Genomic DNA, 25583 nt, shown 5'->3' on the forward strand with positions numbered 1-25583 from the left:
TTATTGAAAACTAGAAAATTCAAGTATCAGTTTTATTCATCATTAGGACCAATAACCCCAAAGTTTCAAAACATTTCTATTGAATATAATATATTTTCCAATTAACACTGTACAATGTGTTTTCAAACTATGCATTCTTTTTACACTATACAGATATTTTATTCACCTAGACAAGAGGAAGTCAATTTAATTTTTCAAAAGCTTATTACTAATTTTTCAGTGACATCTTTGAGAGCATTATTCATTTTATCATTATCATTACAGGTTCAAACTTATAATCTTTTTGAAGGATAAAAACTCAGACAGTTCAAACTATGCCATTTTAATATCTAGTTCTGGTTTTGAACAGTGAACATTACAGATTTATCTCCATTATCATCTTGTTTTTTCAAAATGAGTTTGAAAAGGTCATTCTCTTTTTCACAAGCTAGAAAGTATCCTCTGTACAATGAAGACTCAAACTGTATCTTGTCATCATGTCCTGGAACACTTCTCTGAAAGAATATGATGTCATTTCCTTCATTATCAATGTTATCAGGAGGATTCATTTCCTATAAAGAAAAAAATTGCTTAATTTTTTTAGGACATGACCAATTTGAATATGTGCAGTTTATTTTGAAATATTGCACAGAACTAAAGAAGTTTATATTCTCAAGAATAAAGAAAAAAAATCTCTGAAAGTAGGAATACTGATCTCCTCTCCCTCTTAATCTCTAATCTTCCATTCTTCTTGACCATTTTGGCTTTCCCCACTATGTCGTGCACATTTAGGTCCAGGCCTCTGTTTTTCCCGATATATCCATCAGATGATTTCCTTCTCTCCTTTCCCATTCAGTAGAGTCCATTATCTGCTCAAGATGAAGTAGAGTTCCAGCAAAGACCACAGCCTTTTTAGGTTAATATCAGTTCCTGTCTTCTTCAACCATTCACAACTGTAGACACTGATGATCTTCAGCCATAAGCCTAGCGTAGCTCCAGTTTGTGAACCAACTGTGAGAGAGACAGGAAGGAGCAGGAATCCCAGCTGCTTCCTTCAGTGGAGCCAAGAACTGAAAAGAGCTATAAATAGACCTGTTACTTGTTTCAGGGCTTGGTCAGCAACTTTTGGTGCTTCCCTGCCAAGCATTTCATTTCCATAGTAGTCCTGAATTTCTGTCCGGAAAGTAGTCTGTCTCTTGGCTGGACCCTGCCCTGGGAGGTCAGGTGCAGATTCCTTCGTCTCAGTGACAGAATGGGGTTTTCCAAAAAATGGCTAGATCCCTTGAAACTATAACCCTGCTGGTCACCTAACTGACGCTACTGCCTATGCTCTTCCCATTAGCGCATCATGCCTGCTTTTCAGGATGGACTAGAAAATGTGAGGACCTCTTCAGGTTCTTTCCATGTTAATCCCAGAACCAGCAGAATATTTGAACTTTATTTTCACCCTCTGGTAGCAAAGATCTTCATGATCCTAACCAAGGACTGACAAAGAGACCTCCAGAGCCAAAAGAGCATCCCAGTATCCTCCATAGATGCCTGAAAGGACCTGGATTTTCCCCCAAAACTTCTCAACTGGAATTTATAAAGCCATAACTCTTGACCTTTGTCCTTTATCAACAAGTGTGAATCTGATTTGATGACACTATAAACTAGTTCTCCCATTCTACTATTTCCCAAGCATTATTTTCATCTTCCTGACACTGTCCCCAATCTCTCAGTTAGAGTCTACTTATATGTGAAAGTGAAGAGTTAGTTGCTCAGTCATGTCCAACTCTTTGTGACCCCATGAACTGTAGCCCACCAGGCTCCTCTGTCCATGGGACTTCCCAGGCAAGAATACTAGAGTGGGTAGCCATTCCCTTCTCCAGGGAATCTTCCCAACCCAGGGATTGAACCTGGGACTCCTGCATTCCAGGCAGATTCTTGACTATCTGAGCCACCAGGGAAGCCCCCGCTTACATACAGATCAGGCTTTTCCCAGTTTCTGATCCTATCTCACAGCTGAATTAGTTTTCCTCTATCCCACATGGCTTGAGCTTGGCCATCTCCCTCCTTCCCTTCTGATTTTGTGGCTAAGTAACAACATGCTTAATCCTCTCCACCCTGCCTGTCCACCTCCAGGCCTCTAAAGCCATTACAGTAACTGAGCTTCCTGACTGTCAGATCAGAGAACAAGGATTCCAAATTGTCACTTGAAGGGGTGGTACTTTGCTTGGAAGGGAATGGCTAAGGGTTTTTCTTTTCTTTTTTTTTGGAAGCTCTATTTGTTACAGATGCACTGATCTTACTTGGATTATATTTTAGAGTGGCTTTTCCCTCTGTCCCAAGTTGCTCCTTTGCATGTCTGTGAAGGTCTTACTCTAACTTTCAGTGCAAACTGGGTGATCTTTATTGTAGTTCTTTATTGGCAAATCTCCACTCAGAAAGTCTTCATGACATGAGATTCACTTTTGAAATACTGCCAATATGTGAGCATCCCCTGGCTGCTCTCATTGGGAGGAAAGTTTTCTGAGTTAACCCATATCTATAGTTGGTTGTTTATCTAATAATAATGGAAAAAATAGAGAAAAATAATGATGGAGAATAGAGAAACAAGCAGTGGCCAAAAAGAATTTACATCTGGCTTTGAGATACATCATACCATTGCTTTACAACTGATCCTATTAATTTTGTTCACTTAGATTAACATTGAAAATAACATATATCAACTGAATGTTATGTTGCAAGGTTGTAGCAAGACTTAGGCTAAGAAGCAGGAACAAAATGATTAGGGGTTAAAATATTATCATCATAATTTACACAGTAGAGGGTTTACAGAAGAACTATTAACTTCATTCCTTATAGCAGGACTTACTCTGGAAAGCCACATGCAGTTCTTAAAATAAAATAATTCATAAATTATTCTGTGTTATTGTTTATCTATAGGTTGATTATTCAGAAGACCTGGATTATGAAACAAGTGTTGAAAACCCTCTCTCTATGGCAAGATCCAAAAAACCATGATGTTATTACAGTAGATTAAAGAGTTTAACAATTTTCAGTAACTATGTTAATGGTTCTCTACTTCTTGCTATTCTTGTCCAGACAAAAGGCTGGACTGGGGATATTTGGGTTTTCTAATTTTGCACATAAATATGACTAAAACAAATTAAGGCTCAGTCTTACCTTAAAGGAAAGAATTTTGTTCTCACAGGAGAGAGTAGACATTTTCTTACACTGCACAGAGATGGTTACGGCCAGACCTCTAGTGAGGCTGTCTTTGTACATATATATGATAAATATGGTCTGGGGTGCATTATCTGAAACAAACATTAATAAATGAGAACATTAGTTAGAAGAATTTTTGCAAGTAAGTATTTAGGGGAGTTAGCCAAAAGACAGTCCTTAATAGGCCCATTTCCAATCCCACACTCTGAGATTCAGCCACTTAGCAGATGGAGACTATGTACAGTGATTCATACATTCTTTAAAACATATTTGAGTATGTATTATAATACAAATACAACAGCTTTTTAAGTGTTAGAAATATTCTGAATTCTAAAAGACTTTCTTTAACTTTTAAACACTAAATAGAATATTAAAGCTCTATCTGTTAAGATAAAAATTGAGCATTTTTCGAGAGTACACCATTCACTTTTCCAACTCTGCCTAAACTCTCATATTTGAAATTCATACCCTGGAAGTCACAGTAAACGTATACATTTTCTAAGGCACTCTAAATTTCTGGTGGAAGATAGACGTATTTGAAGTGCTTATATATTTATATTTAATCGTGAGTTTTGAAAATGTTATCAGCAATTTCAGCTATCACCAGCAGGTATTAAGGATCCAACTCAATGGAGATCACATAGAGTTAATGTTGTTACAATGAAGGGATTAATGATCCAAGGATAAGTTCAAACAGCATGACCCCTAGCATTATCTTTATTGCATCATTTTTTCAGCCCAACTAAAAAATATGGATTCCCTATGAAGTTTCTTGTCAGTGAAATTCCACCACTATGACTGTTCATGTAAGCTACTGTCTATCACAGAAAATGTAAGCAGTTAAATGGAATAAGAAGAAGTAGCTTGTTATTTCCATATTTACAAACGTATATTAACAATACCTGAACAGTCAGAATCAGGCATATCCTCAAAGACAGGTTGATTTCCCTGGTTAATGAAGAGAACTTGGTCGTTCAAATTTCGTATGATTGAGAGCTTAGGTTCAAGCTTGCCAAAGTAATCTGATTCCAGGTCTTCTAAAATGCACATGAAGTCTCATTAAAAAAATATTTTTTCCAAATTTACAAATAGGCATACTACACATTCCATTTTCAATAACAATCACAATTTTCTGTACTAGAAGCTAAGGTAAAATTGTACAGTGTTTTTAAATGGACTTCCAGGGGGCACCTTGATTCTTGTTATCACTCAGAACCACTCTATTTTTTAAATCTTCAAATATCCTGCTTTTGACCACAATCTCCTATCTTTTTAGTCTCAATACTTTTCTTTCACTTTATCTGATTCTTGATTTTCATCCTGTCTTCCCTTCCTTCTCTATGCAGCCTGGACTTCATGATTCATCATTTATACCCTTTTGCCACTGGCTTAAATCCCAAACTCATTTGTCTTTCCACTGCGGAACTCTAAACCTGGCTGCTGAATGCACTGCTGGTAACCAATCATACAAATGTACAAATTGGTGCTCTAACAAACCTTCTTTTCCAGTTCAGTATTCTCTTCCATAGGCCACAGCTGCAGTTTCAAGCCTTATTCATTCTCCTCAGGATCTCTACACTATCATCTCTGCTTCACTTTCAGCAAATGATTTCCTGCTACTTCACTTACAAACTTCACAATGGCATCACCTCTTACTTCCTCTACCCTTCTCATCCCAAGGGAAATGTGAAAAAGGGGGCCTCTTCTGGTATCTAAGGCTAAACTCATCTGTGTGTAACATGTACTTTCAACGAGTCAGTCATTCCCTCTCTTCTATCAACTCAGCAATTTTACTTCCTGGATTTTATCCTGAGGAGATAGCAGACAAATGTGTAAATATTTCTCTACAAGAATGTTTATAGGATGACATTAATAATAAAAACAAGCTGGACACAACTTAAATGTTCATCAGCTGGGAATTGATTAAATAGATTTTGATATTTCCTTACTATGAATTATCATGAATTTAGTATAATTATGATTTAAAATAATTATTAATTACCATGGAAAGATGTCCATGTATATTAAACTAGAAAAAGAAGCTTAAGTATGGTATTTTATTAATATATATGTATAAAACATCAAAATAATAGCAATGAATATTTTGGGGTTATTTTCATGTTTTAATTTTTCTTTATTTTCTTATCTTCATTGCCTGAATTATTTATAATTAACAAATTATTTTTATAATCAGAACAACATAAAGCTTTTCATTTTGAGATTTAAAGCACCTCCATCAACAGAATCTACTCTAAAGCCTGTCTTGTTTCTTTCCTCCTTGTAGTAGCTGAGCTTCTGGTAAGAATTGAATGCATCATTTCCTTACTTTCCATTCACAATTCTACTCATTGCAAGCTTCTACTCACTGGCTCTATTTTTCCATCAAATTGCTTTCACCAAGATGACCAAATTCCCTGTTGCTAATTATAGCAGATGCCTTCTGGCTCTTGATTTTCAAGGCTGCAAAATTCAACACAGTGCCTATTATCTCCATCTTGAAATGCTCTCCTGGGGTTGTGGCATTCTCTGATTTTCTTCTTCCTCTTTGGCTACTCTGCTCTGTTCCTTATTAGCTTCTCTTTCTACCGAATCCTTAAAATACAGGCATTCCTCAGAGTTTAGTCCTCGACTTTTACTTTCTCACGCTACACATTTCCTCCAATTTGTCCATTACTCTTATAGCTCCAGATGACATTTCTATATATGTCAGTCACATGTGCAGCCCAAATTTTTATCCTGAGTTTAGAACCACATGTCTAAAAATCTACTGGGCATCTCCACTAGGAAGTCATACAGATAAGATCATCAATCACCATCACTAAATCCATCATCTATCTTCCTCTTTGCCTCTCAAACCTCTCCACCTTGCTCTTCCTCCTGTGTTTCCTATTTTGCTAAATAGTACAAATTGCCTATGTGAAAAAACATAGGCATAATCTTTTCTTTCTTTCCATCCCCTTTAAAATCCATGTCCTATTGCTTTTTCCAAGTTTTTTTTTAATCCATTCACAGCTCTTCAATGGCACCCCACTGTGCCTATCTTAATTCATGTCACCATCATTTCTTAAAGGGACTACAATAATAGCCTCTTAATTGGCATCCCCTTTTATTGTCCACACGGCAATTCTTTATACTGAAGCTAGAAGGAATTAAAATTCAATCTAACTAAAGCTAACATTCAGAGAGATGATCATGTTATCTTTCAATTTTAATGAATGACATGGTCACCTTGAATAGAGTTTATATTTTCCATATTTTCCTTGCAGTTTGTGCTATGTGACTAAATTTGAGTCAATGGAATATGAGTGGACTTAATGCTTACAACTTCTAAATAGAGCCTTTCTTTGAAAAGAGTGGACCTGTCTTCCTCTTATTTTGAAGACTTTCTTGCTAGCTGGGATATAGATTCAGAAGGTGTGATGAAGATTTTCAAGTATGTAGATGAGTTCAACAACTAGGGGATGATGGAAGAGGAAAAGAAAAACTTTAGATTCCAATATCATCAGGCTGCATCCAGCCATAATAATACTGAACTGCTGCCTACTTGGATTTATATTCAAGAGAAGTATTTTTTTAAAATCTTGTCCAGTTACTATATTTTGGGATCTCTTTGTTACAGAAAACTAATCTGTATCCTACATCATACATGTTGTGCTTAATGAATCCCCAAAACCCAAACATAAAGTTGAGGTTCCATATATCAGAATAAGAGAAACTTATGGATCTTCATCCTTTTTTTCATTCCTCTCTCATTATTTTCCTACTGCCGCTCTATTCCCATTCTGAATAACTCGAGTCCTTATACATGCCATGCTTTCCTTTACATCTTTTGCATGTGTTCATCTCTCTGCCCAGAATACCTTCTCTTGGCTAACCCCTATTGACTTTTCAATTCTGTCCTCCTTTAAAATGCCCTCCCAGAATCTACTAGGCTAAGTTAGGTGCCCTTCTATGTGCTCCCATAGCATCCCGTGCCTTTGTAACACTCCACGTTCCAATTGCCTTCCTAATGTGCCTGCTTCTCCCATTAGAACTGTGTTTTGCTTACCATTGTATCGGAGTACCTAACACAGTGCCAGAGATACAGATGCCAGTACTTACTGAATCAAGTAAATAGGTGTACAGCAATCTTTCAGAAACATGAGGAGCTATATGACAATAGTATCTCAATAAATCTGGAGAAAGAAACCTGAACGAATAGAATTTTTCAGAAGTTCCTGTTTTCTACTTTTCGTCTACTAGGGATCACGTTAAGAATAGGGAAAGTGCTACTTTTAAGGAAAAGTATGAGAAACTAGTGACCTTTAATAATCTAGGGGTCTGTTAGAGATCATAGGCATTATATGGGTATGAGCCTCTCTGAATGCCAGAGCGACAAGGGTTGGGTACATTCACTTCTTAGGAAGACTTCCTGACTCACCTTCACTGGTCTGTTCGCTCTACCCTCCCCCTTCCCCTCTACTTCCAGAATCCCATGCACCCCGGGAGCCTGCCAGGCTTCTTTCCAGACCATTCTGAGGGGGAGGGTTGAAGAAGGAAGATGTTCCTAATTTTGGACAACAATTCTCATCCTTCAGTACCCTGTTCCTATGTACTCCAGAGAACCCATGACTTTCTGCTAACCTCAGGATGTGTGTAACAGGCAAGGTCTATTTTGGAGATTCTAATAGCTGAGAATTTCCTAAGCTGGGAGAAACATATTTTGTTGGAAATTCTTTTTTGTATCCCTTATAGTTATCTTTATTCCAAGGCAGTGCTAGTGAGTCCACATTCCTTTGAGGGAATATTAGCTTCTCAAATACACTCGTATCAGTTCCTATCAGCTGAGAATGGTATTATGGATGTGTCTGTGGGATGTTTACTCAAGTAGCTATTTATTTTGCAAAGAAAGAGAAATAAAGTTATACTTTACCATCATTTTCAGCTAAAGGGGGGAAAAAAAGAAAGAAAATATGTTAATGCTATATTTCAACTCAGAATGTCCTCTCACAAACCCTTTTATTACTCTTTTCTGCCCCTCTGTATTCTTTAACCCATATCTTACTGCTGATGGCCTTTGCTGGTCTCCATAAAAATATATAATCATCCAAAAGGTCCCATAAAATGAAGCTAATTAGACTTGGTATGTTCTCAGGTATGGTAGGTATAAAACCTAAATCTAGGTTTCATAAATTTAAATTTGTAGCTAAGAAGAAATTTTATAAAGTGATAGATTTTAATCTTAAATTTATTGCTTCAATGTAAAGTCACCGAAGAAACTTTCTATGAAGTTTTCAAGTGAAGCCAAACTGCCCAAGGAAGATTAATCATAAGAATCTGTTTTTATTTGTCAAACATATTTACATAAAATAACTCACAGAACTCTAGATTTAAGATACATATCTCTTATGTAATTTGCCCATTTGCTTTGGGAAATTGTATTGCCCAAATGTATCCAATTTTGTGGGATTTTCATGACATGCACCTGCAGCCACCTTCTGGGTGGGCTGCTATGAACTAAATGCCAGGACAGGTGGCAGGACAAAGTACTGGGACCTTGGACATACTACGACTAATTTCTAGAGGCCCAATGTTTTTTTCCAGAGAAGTGTGTGTATTACAATGGAATTTGGTAACAAAAAACAAGTCACTTAATAGTTTGCCTATAACATCTTTTCTAGTTGAATGGTTGTTGTTCAGTCGCTCAGTTGTGTCTGACTCTTTGTAACTCCATGGACTGCAGCACACCAGGCTTCCCTGTCCTTCACCATCTCCTGGAGCTTGCTCAAACTCTAGTTGAATACATGTATCTAAACCCTGTATTTGGCCCACTATTTTGAACTTACCTACAAAATAAAGTGTATTGTTAATAAATTTCATTTCCACAAAGCTGATGCAATCGTCTTCTACTGGTTCTGCAGCCATCTTTATGCCTAATGAAAGCAAACAGTCATCTGTTAAAAGGTAGTGATTGTTCCTTTTACACAAAAGGAATCTTTTACCACTCACCGCCTTGTTCTACCTCCAATTTCAGAAGTCCAGCATGTTGATGAACACTCTGGACATTTAATAAATGCCAGGAGTCTTCAGTTTATGAATGCATGTGTTCAAATGTTCTCTTGTAAACCATTAGATATTTGAAACCTAGATACTGGAAGTATATTCTCATTAAACAGTGTTATAAAGGGAGGATAAGTAGTCCATTATTGAACTGATTTACTACTCCAGTATTTTGTTGGAAATAAACATATATTATCAGTATAAACCTAGGATGCCAGAAACATTTCTAATCCTGTCCTTTCATTAGGGACTGGTTCCTTCTCAGCCTTACAACCAATGGGATCCTGTGAGTGAGAGACTGAAGACTGTGACTTCACTGTCAAAGTGCTAAAGGTGAGGCAACGCTAAAAATGGTGTTTCTGCCCGGGAGTGGGGGTGGGGCAGAAGGAGGCTGACGGGCTCTGCATCTGATGGCTCCCTCTCTGAGCCAGAGGAGCTTTCGATCGGAGTCTGGACTGGACTATGTTATGCTTTTAGCACAAGTAATACATAAATACAATCTTTCTGTTAAAAAAAAAAATCAAATAATACAGAATTTGAAAATGCTAAGAATTTTTTTGCTTTTTCCCTCTGTTCCACTCCACCCAACCTCACTCCAAAATGGTGTGTATCCTTCCAGACCTTTGTTTATGGAGCAAGGGTTCTAAATCTGGGAAATCTGTGAACTTGGAGAGGGGAAAAAAAAACCTCACAAATATTTTCACCAACTTCTAACTAAAATTTAACAATTCCTTCCATTATGCTGCAGGAAACAAACCACAGTATTATTCACAGTATCTGTGACTATCATAAATAGACATACATATTTTCTACTGTATTATAATTATTGCAGAGATCTTGAAATATGGCTCATTACTACTTTGAAACATATGGAAGTTATTGTTTTCAACATGACATCTTGTATTTAATGTGTTAATAAAGACTCACGTATAAACCTATTAAAATTTGTTAAAAATTTTTTGGTAACTCTTTAATTATGAAAGATTTCCTTTCTAATCCTAAGTATTTAATTTTATGCATATAAAAACATGATTCTGAAAAGGACTCCACAGACTCATCAGACTGGCCATGGAGGGGGGCAGTCCATGTCACAGAAATGATTAAGAAATTCTACTAGACTTCAGAGGTCCATGGCTCCCTGAGGACAGTTATGGTTGGTCCTCCAAGCAAGATGGTTAGGACAAAGCTGTCAATTAGTTTATATGCCTATACTTAGAGGTTGAGAAATGACTCAAATTTTTTCTAGCACAGTTTGCTAGAGGCAAACATATATAGAGGAAGGAGGAAATTAAAACCCAGTTGAAAACAATTTACTCATTTTAAGCTAATATAAACTAATTGTTACCTGGTGGCTACTTTTGTTACTTTTTATTATGGAAAATTTGTACACATTGTGAAATGATCACCACAGTAAATTCAGTAACAATCTGTTACTGCACAGTTGCAAAAATTCTTAAAAAAAATTCTTTTTCTTATGATAAGAATTTCTAAGATAATTTATTAGTAACTTTTGAATTTGTAATAAAATATTATTGACTATAGTGTACATGCTGTACTTTACATCCTATAACTTATTTATAACTTGAAGTTTGCACCTCTTGATCCCCTTCATTCATTTTGCCTGCCCCTTCCCCCTCCCCTCTGTTGACCACTAATCTGTTCTCTCTGAGCTTTATTTTGTTTCATTTTTTTTCGATTTCACATATAAGTGAAATTATACAGTATTTATCTCTCTGTTGGATTTATTTCACTGCTAAGTGAAATAAGTGAGTGTTATGCTATAACACTATTGGATCCATTCATGTTGTTGCAAGATTTCATTATTTTAATGACTAGTATTCCATTATATACACCACATCTTCTTTATCCATTCATCCATTGATGGATACTTATGTTGTTTCCTATTCAGTTCAGTTCAGTCACTCAGTCATATCCAACACTTTGTGACCCCATGGACAGGAGCACACCAGGCTTCCTCCTGGAGCTTGTTCAAACTCATGTCCATTGAGTCGGTGATGCCATCGAACCATCTTATCCTCTGTCGTCCCCTTCTCCTCTGGCCTTAAATGTTTCCTAGTATCAGGGTCTTTTCCAATGAGTCAGTTCTTCACATCAGTTGGCCAAAGTATTGGAGCTTCAGTTTCAGGATCGGTCTTTCCAATGAGTATTCAGGACTGATCTCCTTTAGCATGGACTGGTTAGATCTCCTTGCAGTCCAAGGGACTCTCAAGAGTCTTCTCCAACACCACAGTTCAAAAGCATCAATTCTTTGGCACTCAGCTTTCTGTATGGTCCAACTCTCACACCCATACATGACTACTGGAAAAACCATAGCTTTGACTAGACAGACCTTCATCGGCAAAGTAGTGTCTCTGCTTTTTAATACGCTAAGTTGGTCATAGCTTTTCTTCCAAGGAGCAAGCATCTTTGAATTTCATGGCTGTAGTCACCATCTGCAGTGATTTTGGAGTCCAAGAAAATAAAGTCCTCACTGTTTCCATTGTTTCCCCATCTATTTGCCACGAAGTGATGGGACTGGATGCCATGATCTTTGTTTTCTGAATGTTGAGTTTGAAGCCAGCTTTTTCACTCTCCACTTTCACTTTCATCAAGAGGCTCTTTTGTTCCTCTTCGCTTTCTGCCATAAGGGTGGTGTCATCTGCATATCTGAGGTTATTGATATTTCTCCCGGCAATCTTGATTCCAGCTTGTGCTGCCTCCAGCCCAGCATTTCTCATGAAATACTCTGCATATAAGTTAAATAAGCAGGGTGATAATATACAGGCTTGATGTACTTCTTCCCCAATTTGGAACCAGTTCATTGTTCCAAGTCCGGTTGTAACTGTTGCTTCTTGACCTGCATACAGATTTCTCAGTAGGTAGGTAAGGCGGTCTGGTATTCCCATCTCTTGAAGAATTTTCCACAGTTTGTTGTGATCCACACAGTCAATGGCTTTAGCATAGTCAATGAAGCAGAAGTAGATTTTTCTCTCAAATTCTCTTGCTTTTTCTATGATCCAGTAGATGTTGGCAGTTTGATCTCTGTTTCCTCTGCCTTTTCTAAATCCAGCTTGAACATTTCTGGTAGTTCCTGGTTCACGTACTGTTGAAACCTGCTTGGAGAATTTTGAGCATTACTTTGCTAGCATGTGAGATGAGTGCGATTGTGTGGTAGTTTGAACATTCTTTGGCATTGCCTTTCTTTGGGATTGAAATGAAAACTGACCTTTTCCAGTCCTGTGGCCACTGTTGAGTTTTCCAAATTTGCTGGCATGTTGAGTGCAGCATTTTAACAGCATTATCCTTTAGGATTTTCCATATCTTGCCTATTATGAATAATCCTGCAATGAACATAGGTTTGAATATATCTCTTTGAATTAGTGTTTTTGTTTTCAACAGATACTCAGAAGTAGAATTGCTAGATCATATGATAATTATATTTTTAATTTTTTGCTTTCCATAGTGTCTGCAGAAATTTACATTTCTACCAACAATGCATAGGGTTTCTTTTTCCACACATTTTTGTCAACACTTGCTATTTCTTATTCTTTTGATAATTTTAAGAGATATGTAGATGATAAATCATCTTTTTGATGATTAGTGATACTGAGCATCTTTTTATGTACCTGTTGGTCATTTGTATGTCTTGTTTGGAAAAATGTCTGTTTAGATCCTCTGACAATTTTTAAAGTCAGGTTTTTTTTGTTGTTGCTGTTAGGGTTGTGTGAGTTCTTTATATACTTTGACTATTAATCCCTTATTGGATATGATTTGCAAATATGTTCTCCCATTCAAATGTTGCCTTTTACTTTTGTTGATAGTTTTCTTCACTGTGCACAAGGTTTTTTGTTTGACATAGTCTCATTATTTGGAGTCAGAGCCAAATATATATATATTGCCAGACTGATGTCAAGGAGTTGTCTGCTTATGTGTTCTTCTAGGAGTTTCGTGGTTTCTGGTCTTACATGTAAGTTTTTAATGCACTTTGAGTTAATCTTTCTGTAGAGTGTGAAACAGTGGGCCAGTTCAGTTCTTTTGCATGTGGCACCAGTTTTCCCAATACAATTTATTGAAGAGACTGTCGTTTTCCATTGTATATTCTTGCCTCCTTTTTCATAGATTACCTGGTCATACATGTGTGGGTTTATTTCAGGGCTCTCTGTCTTGTTCCATTAATCTATGTGCCTGTTTTGTGTGTGTGTGTGTGTGTGTGTGTGTGTGCGCGCTAATATCATACTGTTTTGACTACTATAGCTAGCAATGTATTAATAGTTTGAAATTAGGGAGTATAATGCCTCCAGCTTTGTTCTTCTTTCTCAAGATTGCTTCAGTTATTCAAAATCTTTTGTGGTTCCATACAAATTTTAGGATGCATTGTTCTATTTCTGTGAAAAATGCCATTGAATTTTTAATAGGGATTGCATTGAATCTGTATATTGCCTTGGGTAATACAGACATTTAAATCATATTATTTCTTCCAATTCACAAGCATGGAATATTTTTCCATTTATTTGTATCACTTTCATTTCTTTCATCAGTGTCATATAGTTTTCAGCATTATAGGTCTTTCATCTCTTTGACTGTTTATTCCTAGATATTTTATTCTTTTTGATGTAATTGCAAATGGGATTGTTTTCTTAATTTCTCTTTCTTGTTCTTTGTTGTTAGTGTATAATAAAGCAACAATGTTTGTATACTGATTTTGTACTCTGCAATTTTACTGTATTCATTTATTAGTTCTAACTTTTTTTGGGTGGAGTCTTAGGGTTTTCTATGTATAAAATCATGCTTTCTGCAAATAGTGACAGTTCTTCTTCCTTCCCAACTTGGACATCTTTCATTTCTTTTTCATGATGAATTACCCTAGCTAGGAGGGCCCATACTGTGTTGAATAAAACTGGCAATAGTGAGTATACTTATCTTGTTCCTGATCTTAAATAAAAAAATTTCAGCTTTTTGCTGTTGAGTATGATGTTAGCTGTGGGCTTGTCAAATATGGCCTTAATTATGTTGAGGTGAGATCTCTCTATACTCACTTTGTTGAGGATTTTTTGTGTGTGTGTGTGAAAGGGTGTTGAATTTTGTCAAATACTTTCCTGCATTTATTGAGATGATCATAAGATTTTTATCCTTTATTTTGTTAATCTAGTGTATCACATTGATTTGTGGAAGTGAACAATTCTTGCATCCCTGGAATAAATCCTACTTGATCGTGGTATATGATCCTATTAATGTATTGTTGAATTTGGTTTGTTAATATTTTGTTAGAATTTCTGCATCTATACCCATGAAGGATATTAGCCCATACTTTTTTTCTGGGTTTCCTTGTCTGGTTTTGGTACCAAGGTAATGCTAGCCTTATAAAATGAGTTTGGAAGCATTCACTTCTCTTTAGTTTTTTGGAACACTTTCAAAAGGATTGATGTCAATCTTCTTTGAATGTTTGGTAGAATCCATTAGTGAACATTTCCATCCTAGTCTTTTGTTTGCTGGGAGTTTTTTGATAGCTGATTCAGTCCAGTGTTCGAAAACTGAGTATTTCTAGAAATTATCCATTTCTTCTAGCTTGTCTGGTTAGTTGCTGCATAATTGTTTACATAAGTCTTTTATGATCCTTTGTATTTCTTTGTATCAGTTGTAATTTCTGCTCCTTCATTGATAATCTTTTTTGTTTGAGTTCTTTGTCTTTTTTTCTTGTTTCCTTAAGGTGTGTCAATTTCATTTATCTTTTCAGAGAACCAGATCCTAGTTTCATTGATCTTTTCTATTATCTTTTGGGCTTCCCAGGTGCCACAGTGGTGAAGAACCAGTCTGCCAGTGCAGGAGCTGCAGGAGACACAGGTTCGATCGATCCCTGGGTCAGAAAGATCCTCGAGAAGGAAATGGCAACCCACTCCAGTATTCCTGCCTGGGAAATTTCATGGACAGAGGAGCCTGGCTGGTTACAGTCCATGGGGTTGCAAAGAGTTGGACATGACTGAGCACACATGCATGCAGTTGTCCTTTTAGTTTGTATTTCATTTACTTCTGCTCTGATTTTTTATTATTTCCTTCCTTCTGCTGACTTTGGGCTTAATTTGTTCTTTTTTAAGTTCTTTAATTGTAAAGTAGGATCATTTATTTGAGATTTTTCTTGTATCTTGAGGTAGGCCTGTATCACTATAAACTTCCCTCTTAGAACTCCTTTGGCTGTATCCCATAAGTTTTGGCATGTTAATTTTCCATTTTCACTTGTCTCAAGGTAATTTTTAAATTTCTCTCTTGATTTGTTCATTGACCCTTTGGTTGGTCATAGGATGTTTTTTAATCTGCACATATTTGTGATTTTTCCATTTTTAAAATAGTTGATTTCTATTTTCAAACCATTGTGATGAGAAAAGATGCTTGACATGATTTTGATCTTAAATTCATGAAACTTATTTTGTGGCCCAACATACAATCTATTGTGGAGAATGTTCCACATGCACTTGGGTGCACTTAAGAAGAAGGTGTATTCTGCTTCTTTTGGCTGGAATGTTCTGTATATATTCATTAAGTTTGAAACAAGTCTTGTAGGCAGCATATAGATGGTTCTTGATATTTTTATCCATTCAGCTACTCTCTGTCTTTTGACTGAAGAATTTAGTCCCCTTACTTTAAAAAAAATTTATTTTAATTGGAGGATAATTACTTTACAATACTGTGATGGCTTTTGCCGTACATCAACATGAATCGATCATGGGTATACATGTGTACCCCCATCCTGAACCGCCTCTCCACCCTATCCCTCTGGGTTGTCCCAGAGCACTGGCTTTGGGTGCCCTGCTTCAAGCATCGAACTTGCACTGGTCATCTATTCTACATATGGTAATTACATGTTTCAATGCTATTCTCTCAAACTATCTCACCTATAGTCCCCTTACTTTTAAGATAATTATTGATCGCTATGTACTTATTGCCAATTTGTTAATAGTTTTCTGCCTGTCTGCCTGTTTTATCATTCCTTTTTGTTTCATCATTTGATAGCTTCTCTGTTGTTTGATGACTTTCTATAGTGTTATGCTTAGATCCCTTCCTCATTTTTTTGTATGTATCTACTACAGATTTTTGCCTGTTGGTTACCATGAGATTGATATCTAAACAGCTTATATATAAAATATATATTTAAGTTTATAAGAAGTTTGAATGTATTATAAAACTCTACATTTTCATTTATACCTCAAACAGTTTATGTTTTGATGTCACACTTTAAATTTTTTACTTTCTGTATCCCTTAATTATTTTGTAGTTTTTAAAATTACCTTGCTTTTTAATCTTTATACTAATTTTGTAAGTGATTAATCCACTAATTTTATTATATGTTTACCTCTATAATGAGATTTTTACTTTTATCTGTTTCTTGTTTCTAATTAGTGCACTTTCTTTTCAGCTTAAGAAAGTCCCTTTAACATTTTTTGTAAGGCTGGTTTAGTGGAGACGAACTCCTTTAGCTTTTGTTTGTTTGAAAAGTTATTTATTTTTTTCCAGTTTTGAATGGTACCCTTTCCAGGTAGAGTATTCTTGATTGGAAGTTTCTTCCTTTCACCAGTTTGAATATATCATGCTACTCTTTCTGGCCTGCCAACTTTCTGCTGAGAAATCTGCTGATACTCTTATGGGGCTTATTTTGTATGTAATAAATTGTGTTTCCTTTTGTTGTTTTCAAGATTCTCTCTTTAACTTTTGATATTTCAATTATAATGTGCCTTGGTGTCTTTGGATTTTTCTTTTTTTGAAACTCCCTGGACTTCCTGGATCTGGGCGTCTGTTTCACTCCCCAGGTAAGGGAAGTTTTCAGCTATTATTTTTTCAATTAAGTTGTCTGCTCCCCTTTCTCTCTCTTCTCCTTTTGAGAACCCAGTAATGTCAATGCAATTCTGCTTGATACTTGTCCCACCGGTTCCTTAACTTCACTTTTTGAAATTTGTTTTCTATTTTGCTGCTCTGTTCGAGTGAGTTCCACTGCCTTGTGTTCCAGATGACAGATTCTTTCTTTGCTTCATCTCGTCTGCTGTTGAGTCCCTCTAGTGTATTTTTCAGTTTAGTTGTTGTCGTCTTCAGTCTGTGACTTCTGTATGGTACTTTCATCTATATATTGTCTGTTGAGGTTCTTACTGAGTTCATCCATTCTTCTTCTGAGTTTGATGAGTATCTTTATGACCATTACTTTAAAAGCTTTATCAGGTAAATTACTTACCTCCATTTCATCAAGATTTTCTTCTGGGGTTTTATCTTATTCATTCCTTTGGAACATATTCTTCTCATTCCTCATTTTGCTTGACTTTCTGTATTTGTTTTTATATATTAGGCAAAATATTTATTTTGTTATTTATTTGTTATCTCTCCTAGTCTTAAAGGCATGGCCTTGTGTAAAGATGAATCTTATTGTTTAACCTTGCCCTAGTTCTTGGCGGTCACTCAACCTTTGTGGTTGTATATGCAGCCTGATTTATTCTTGATAGGTCCCAAGTGTTGAGGGACCTGTGAGTATTTCAGAGAGAGAGGCCTCAGTGAGCACCTAGCTTCAGGCTGATTAGAAGGCAGACTCCCAGGCAGCAGTTTTTAAGGTATGTAAATATATATTGCCCTGTGGGACTGCAATTGTAAATTCTGCTAGCCTCCAGATCTGGCCATCTGAAGGTGTCCTTTTGACTACAGTTGGCAAAAATCAGGGCTATAGTAGTGTGTGTGAGATCATTTCTCATAGGTGCTAGTGAAAAGCCAAAGAAGAGTGCAGAGATGGTTCCCCCATGGCTTTTAGATGAGATAAACCTGAAGTGTGCTCCTCAGCCTGAAGCTCCAGGACAAGTCATTAGTCCTTTTTAAAGGGACAGTGGAGGTACATTTCAGTCTGCTGTCTGCAGTACCCTGAGGGTGGTAGTCTTCTGAGAACTCCCTGTTTGATTGTTTCAGATTCATGGTACCCAGAAATGCATTCCCTCCAGCCACCAAAATTACGAGGTCTAGGAACACTCCCCCATGTGGGCTGTGTACACCTGCCTGGCCTTGGCAGGGCCAGGAGAGAAATATGGGGGTGCAGTGTGCCCCGTGGTATTAGCAGGTTATAGGGAGAGTGCCAAGATGGCACTCATCTGTGCCAGTGCTAGCAAGATAGAAGGGAAATGCCAAAACAGCACCTGCCAGTGCCTTCATCCAGGTGGAGAGAGTACTAACCAGCTCCTGCACCTTCCTCAGATGCTTTAAGATTAGCAAATGACTCTTCTTTCACATTTGGTCTGGGTGCTTTTCAAACTGCTACTTTTGTGATGGGTCCTATGGTAAATAAATCTGCACACAAGCCCTTTAAAAGCAGAATCTGTTTCCTACAGTCCTGTGGTTCTCCTGGATATAAACTCTACTGATTTGCAAAGCCAGATGCATTGGGGGCTTATCTTTTCAAGGACTGGGGTGCCTGATGTGGGCACTGATTTCTTGCTCCTCAGGAATAGCTCAGTCTCTATTGGGGGTTGTTGCACCATAAGTGGGGTTCTTGGTGAAACCATGTTTCTCCATCCTACCCATCTGGATGTGGCTCTTTTATCCTTTCTTGTGGAGGAGATTTCAGCTAGTTTTTAGGTCTTTTTCAGAGGGAATGGTTTATCTGTAACTGTAGGTCTGTTGTCTTGGCAGGAGGTGAATTCAAGATCTTGTGAGGCCACCATCTTGAACTGACTGTCCATTTGGTGGCTATTTAACAGTATTACCTAGATTCAGTTCATATATAATATATAAGCATACATATATGTACATATACACATATGTATGCTTTTTATTTTACATTTATTTTATTTTTTAGAGAACCACATGATTCTCCATAAACATTGTTTAAATTTAAAAAAAAGACAAGACTTGAGAGAGTATCAGTGAAGTATATGCATCACCATATGTAAAACGGATAGTTGGTGGGAAGTTGATGTGTAACACAAGGAGCTTAGCCTGGTCTCTGTGATGACCTGGAGTGGTGGGATGGGAGTAGGCAGAAGGGAGGCTCAAGGGGGAGGGGATATATATATATAAATAAACTCATGGCTGATTCATGTTGCTGTATGGCAGGAAGCAACACAACATTGTAAAGTAATTATCCTCCAATTAAAGAAAAACACAAGAGAAAGAATGAGCTTTTGGAATATCTAAGTGCCTTGATGAAAGGGGTCAAGGCAAAGTGGGGGTGGGGATATTGAAAATAAATGGCTGAGATTTCCAAAGAAAATTATACCTTCTAGACAATTTCATAAAAATATGGCCTCCAATATTTTAACATGGTTTGTAAATATATCCTTTATTATTTTTTCCCCTGCTAGAATGTAAATTCCCTAAGAGTAGGCATATCATCAGCTTTAGTTTTGTGAACCTGGTGCATAGCAGACATCTGATAAATGCTTGCTGAATGAATGAATACATATCTAAAATTATAATAAAAGTAATGCCACAATAACCTGTTTGTCTCAAGGGCTTCTGAGATGTTTAAAGAATAGCCTCACTTACAATATGCCAACGTGAAAGCAGATATTTTTACCAGGTAGAAAAGACACTTCTATGTGGCAATAGTTCACAACTCACTTGGCCTACCAGCTTTGAAACTGTCATTCTAAATAAACTATTTAATTTGGAGTTCACATATTTCATTTTGCCTATAAAGTGAGATTAATATTTTTATTTTAAATTAGCTTGATTCTGCCTAGTTCAATTCAAATAAATGCAATTTGCAGTGTAGTTAAGTTTGCCAAAAGCTTGAAAAGGAGAGTAGGCTAAAGAACTTGAACTTTTTTTCTGAAAGTACTTATTTCCAATAGAAGAAAGACATGGTGAAATTTATGTTTCAAAGAGCTCTCTCTGGCACCAGTATAGAAAATGGATTTGATGAGATATTAATAAATTTTGACAGAGACCAGAAAACAGCTGCAGGAACAATTTTAACAAGTTAAGAGTTGATGAAGCTACAAACTAAGGCAGTGGCTATAGGCATGATTCAAGAGAGACTAAATGGCATTTTTTAGCTGATTAGTTGCGAGTCAAATGGAAGAAGGAGGAACTGAGGATGACTTCAAAGTTTCTGGCTTGGGCAATTTGTTGAGTGATTACCTCATTAAGAAAACAGAATGAAAGAGAGGCTTGAGGAGAAAATTATTAAGTCAGTTTTGCAAATCTAAGAGATTAGAATCATGGAAGTCAAAAAGAAGGAACTTCAACAAGAAGGAGCTGGCTGGAGTCAGAAGCTGCAGAGTCCATAATTTAGATACAAGCTTAAACTTGTTCATTGAATTTGGCAATTAGAAATTTTTGATAACAGTAGAACAGTTTAGGAAAAGTGAAGGAAGGGAAGGCAAGTGGACAAAGATCTAGAACAGAATGGGATGAAAAAAAAGTAAAGATATTGAATATAAACTGTTCTTTTAGGAAGTTTAACTATAAAGAGAGAGGGTGGCAGTTACTGGGGGATAAATAACTTGCAAATTACAATTTCTGGCTCCAGATCCATAGTCCCAACTGTAGGATGTACTAATGAATTATCTTCTCAAGTATGTCCAAATAACCTGTCCCAAACTGAAACCTGGGCTTCCCAGGTGGCAGAGTGGTAAAGAATCTGCCTACCAATGTAGGAGACACAAGAGATGCGGGTTTAATCCCTGGGTTGAAGATTCCCTGGAGTTGGAAATGGCGACCTGCTCTACTATTCTTGCCTGGAAAATTCTGAGGACAGAGGAGCCTGGGAGGAGTCCATAAGGTTGCAAAGAGTTGGACAGGAACGACCTACCCAACCAAACTGAAATCTGGGAGTTCTTCTCAATTCCTTTGTTTAACCTTCTCCTGTCTCAAAAATACCATAGATTATAACTCAGAAATGTGCCTAGAATTTGGTGTCTCCTCTCCATCTCCACCAGCACTATTTTAAATCTAGCCCTTGTCATTTCTCATATCTTCTATTTTAATTTCCTCTCCTTACTTTTCTTCCTTTCAGACTGTCCCTCATTCCACTGTTTAGCCAGTTATTTCCCCTCAGGCCAAAATTTCCCCTCCCTTTTTTGCCTGCCAAACCCTTCTTCACTGTTTATCCTTTAAATCATAGCTCAAACATTTCCTCCCAGAAAACGGACTCCTCCACACTTAGCTAATCCTTCTCTCATCGGTGCCGACAACCCCCTCCCTGTGTTCATGCTTCTAGAATAGTTCTTATTACCCTGAATTAAGATTACTTTGATTACAAATAGGTCCACCCATCTTCAATCTGAGTTTATTTAAGACCATGAGATGCCTTTTGGGTTTTGACTCTTCAACACCTGGAAAGAGCTTATCACACAGTAGGAGCTCAAAAAATGTTAAATAAATGTTTGCTATGATAAACCTTGTTGCCATGACAACACTGTGTAAAGAGACTGGTAGAAAATTTTTTTCTATCTTAAAACTTTAACTCTGGGACTTCCCTGGTGGTTCAGTGGTTAAGAATCCACCTTGCAATGCAGGGGACATGGGTTTGATCCCTGGTCAGTGAATGAAGATCCCACAGACTGCATAGCAACAAAATCCGCATGCCACAACTGCTGATTCCATGCTTCAGAGCCCCAAGCAACTAAAACCTGACACAGCCAAAAAATAATAATAATAATAATGAAACAAAAAACTTAAACTCCATCCGAAAGCCACTAAGAAAGGGAAAGAACAGGGAAGTCTGAAGACAGATTTTTAAAAATGGAATTTCTCAAATATTCTTCTTCTTTTTTTCTCTAGTATTAATAGTTTTACTTTCTCTTTTATTTCATGCAAGTATTTATTTTAAATTCTTTATTTTCTTAGCATTTTTTTTGTTAGATCTTAAAACATCTAGATTACAAGTATTGTGTTCCTCTTCCTCTCCCACTGCCCCCAACTTTCCTCTTTTCCTTCCTCATCCATGTTCCTTTGCTTTCTTTAATCTATAAAAATTATAGGTCCCATCAGATAAAAATGCTTTGAATATTTCAGGCTAAGATTCCGAGACTATTAACTTTTTCTTTTTAAAGAGTTATAAACTACTCCAGACAGATCCTTTCAGGAATATGCAGGAATAATTAATTCTTTGCATCAATAAGAAGTTTTAGTTATACAAGCCTTGGAAACTAGCCAGAGGCTAGTGAATGGTAGAAAATCATTTATCTATCATAAATGGTGATTAAACCATATATGTTCCAATCTTTTCTGGGGTAAGTCATTTAATTCTGAGGGCCTCAGTTTCCTCATTTGGACAAGAGAGTGTTGAAGGGTCAATATTTGAGTTTTTGTTTTTTCCCCCAGCTCCAGCATTCTATAATTCTAGATTCTAGTTAAGGTGGCAGAGAAAGAGCCATTTATATGTGGCAAGCACCCTAGTAACCACTTCCTCATAATTCAAAGACAATACATACCAATGGAATATTTATTATATAACCAGCTTTATTAAGCCACTGGGAATTTAAAAACATACTATCAGATTAAAAGTCAAAATGTCTTGAAATTGAAAAGCAATAATGATTATGTTCACCTTTGCTGTGGAATTTCAATTCTGTGGAATAGATACGGGATGAAATGAGGAAGCAGGTTACCTAACTAATTCCCTAAAATCAGGTAGGTAATCATCTTGACAGCAACAAGGTCAGAATAGAACTCTTCAGTTCTGTAAGTCATTTTGTCCTTCAAGATTTTGCCATCTTATGAAGGTAAGTATGTAGGCATGGTAGAGGTGGGGAGTGGAAGAAGACTCAGGTAAAAATTTGGGTAGCTATTAAATGATAAAAGGTGTACAGTATATAATCAACTGTTAAATACAGGCTCAAAGCAAGAAGCCAAAATAGAACTGCTGGATTGACCTTGTGTGAAAAGGAGAATTGAATTTAATCCTGATTGCTTGATTGAAGAGATGGAGTACATGGGAAAGCATTTAGGTGATAATTAACACCATACTATGGTGAGAGGTGGGCTGAACGGAGCTATTGTTTTGACTGTAAAAAAGAGCTATTTTTTTGACTGTAGTGAAACAATTCTGCTGTCCTGCACTGAACACAAGGTAGGGTGGGTTAGACTATAGAGGGCTTGGAAAAATCACATAGAACATATTTAATCTCACAGGCAATAGGAAAGCAGATTACTGAGCTGGCAATGACACAACGAAAAAGATTAGAGAGGCTATGAAACTATGATAAGAATTCATGAATGAATTAATGTAAGAATTCATAATATTTACATAGGGATATTATGGACAAGCCAGATTTTAAGAGATATTTTGAAGGAAGATTTAATAGAATTTGAGACAGCTGCATGCAGGCATGGGCTTCCTGGTAGCTCAGATGGTAGAGAATCTGCCTGCAATTTAGGAGACCAGGGTTCGAACCCGGGGCTGAGAAGATCCCCTGGAAAAGAGAATGGCAACCCACTCCAGTATTCTTGCCTGGAGAATTCCAAGGACAGAGGAATTTGGTGGGCTACAGTCTATGGGGTTGCAAAGAGTCTGACACAACTGAGCAACTAACACACACACACACAAATGGCATAAAGAATTTAAGTGTCCTATTTTTTGTTATTCATGCTTCCAAATTAAGATATTACTCATCCTTTTCCTTGCTGTGAAATAAAATTCTCCTGGGGAATGCTATAATATTGTCCAGTGTAGCCCAGCATAAGAGTGCCGATGCAGATTCCGTCAAGATTTCGTATTAATTTTTTGTTTGCTTTTAAAATAGTTGATTCAGACTTGAGACTCCCTTTAAAGAGAAGCTTATTTATTTCAACATTCTACAGCAGCGATTCTTGGGGGTTCATGAGGTCAAAGAAATTTTCATAATAATTCTAAGATGTAATTTGTCATTTTCACTCTCGTAAGTGTACAATAGAGTTTACCAGGGGCTACACTTTGTGTGATATTGCATAGTCTGAATGTAGAAGCAGATGAGAATACGCCTGTTTTTTTTTTAATTAGGCCAGATGTTAAAGAGATTTGTAAAAATGAAAACAATTTCACTCTTCACAGGAGATTTTTTTGCAATATATAGTTATCCATAATTTAAAATGTTATTTGGTTATTTATGCTAATATGTCATATGCCTATTGTTGTCTTCAAATAAACAGGTCATTATTTTTTACCTTTCTCAGTTTTAATTTCTAACATAGCAAATGACAGTAATACAATAAATAACCCAGAGAAACAAAAATTCTTCAGGATCCTCAATAATTTTTAGGAGTATAAAGAGGTCATGGGATCAAGAACATTTCCTCTAAAGTGATACTCTCCAAGAGTGGCTAAAAGAGAGAAAGATTTTCTTCTGACTGTGCTATCTATGTTCCTTATGTTGTTACCAACTAGTCTCCCATCATAGTGATGTGAGAGAAGTTAAATTCCTCTCAATCACTTTTCTATCTTATCACTTACTTCTCATCTCCATGCTTGAGTTTCTAAATAGCAAGTAATGATATTTCTTACCTGTGCTCAATAGCTTCCTAGGAGAAGAAAGGTGATCTGGAAGGTTTGAGGTCCCTTTCTTTTCTTTATAGAAGACGGCAGCCCCGTCAGCAGCCGAAGCAGGCAGCCAGCAGCGCTGAAAGCATCTGGGAGCAGAACTGCCCGTCCGGATCCGACAGCGGTCTGGGAAGGAGGTGGCCTAGCGCTGGGGAGAAAGGAGGAAGAAGGCGGAGGGAGGAGACTGTTCTGGCACGCTTAGGACCCGCCTTCCAACCTGGGCTCTTTCCTAAGGCAGTGAAACCTGAAACAAAGTGTCAGAGAATAAGGGTATGAAATCACTTAATGAAATCATTTCTTCTGTTGCAGTTCTGGCCCTTCAAAGTTTGTACCTCTTTCTGAAGTACACCCAAACACTTAAAAAAAAAAAAAAAAAAAAAGCACCTGCTTGGTCAAATCAGAAGCGTTTTTCTCACATTAATTTTCCTCTTTTGAGACTTTCTATTCAGGCTTCAGCACATTTTCTCATCTAACTGTGCTGAATACCATGGGATGGCAGAAGCGGAACACGACTTAGCAACTGAACAGTGCTGAATAATCAGCCCTACTAGGCTAAGTCCTGAAATGTAATCACCCCACCTAAAATGAAACTGGTAAAGAGCCGAGTGTTACTATCACAGCCTTGAAAATAACTAACAGAAACAAAGTTTCTTAGCTAATTTTCTCTTGAACATCTGCTAAATTGTATTACCTTGCTAGCTAGGGAATTAGCACAGTGATTTTTTTGTTTGTTTTCACTTTTTTTTTTTTTTTTCCCAGTTCAGAGACTGTATGGAAATAGGGGTTCTAGAATTAGGAAACAAAACGTTTATAAAAACAGCTAGTTGAGGTGTTTTTGTTGTTGTTGCTTGTGTGTTTTTTTAATTGTCAACAA

At 36.8% G+C, this 25583-nt stretch overlaps 1 protein-coding gene across 2 annotated transcripts; it reads right to left on the reverse strand.

Annotated features, from left to right (window-relative positions):
* Nucleotides 1–18: 18 nt before the first annotated feature.
* Nucleotides 19–24853, reverse strand: IL18 (interleukin 18). Of its 2 annotated transcripts, none has more exons than XM_043899223.1 (6): nucleotides 24674–24853; nucleotides 9015–9101; nucleotides 8102–8113; nucleotides 4092–4223; nucleotides 3148–3281; nucleotides 19–551 (listed from the first exon to the last, which is right to left on the reverse strand). In XM_043899223.1, the coding sequence occupies exons 2-6, from the start codon at nucleotides 9091–9093 to the stop codon at nucleotides 330–332; spliced, it is 579 nt and encodes a 192-aa protein (XP_043755158.1). In that variant the 5' UTR covers nucleotides 9094–9101; nucleotides 24674–24853; the 3' UTR covers nucleotides 19–329. The 2 variants fall into 2 exon arrangements, with proteins under 2 accessions (XP_043755158.1, XP_043755150.1); XM_043899215.1 differs by having other exon boundaries at nucleotides 4092–4226; nucleotides 24674–24852.
* Between the last annotated feature and the right edge of the window lie 730 nt (nucleotides 24854–25583).

The sequence above is a fragment of the Cervus elaphus genome, chromosome 1, assembly GCF_910594005.1.
Source record: "Cervus elaphus chromosome 1, mCerEla1.1, whole genome shotgun sequence".
In the NCBI taxonomy this organism is placed as follows: domain Eukaryota; kingdom Metazoa; phylum Chordata; class Mammalia; order Artiodactyla; family Cervidae; genus Cervus; species Cervus elaphus.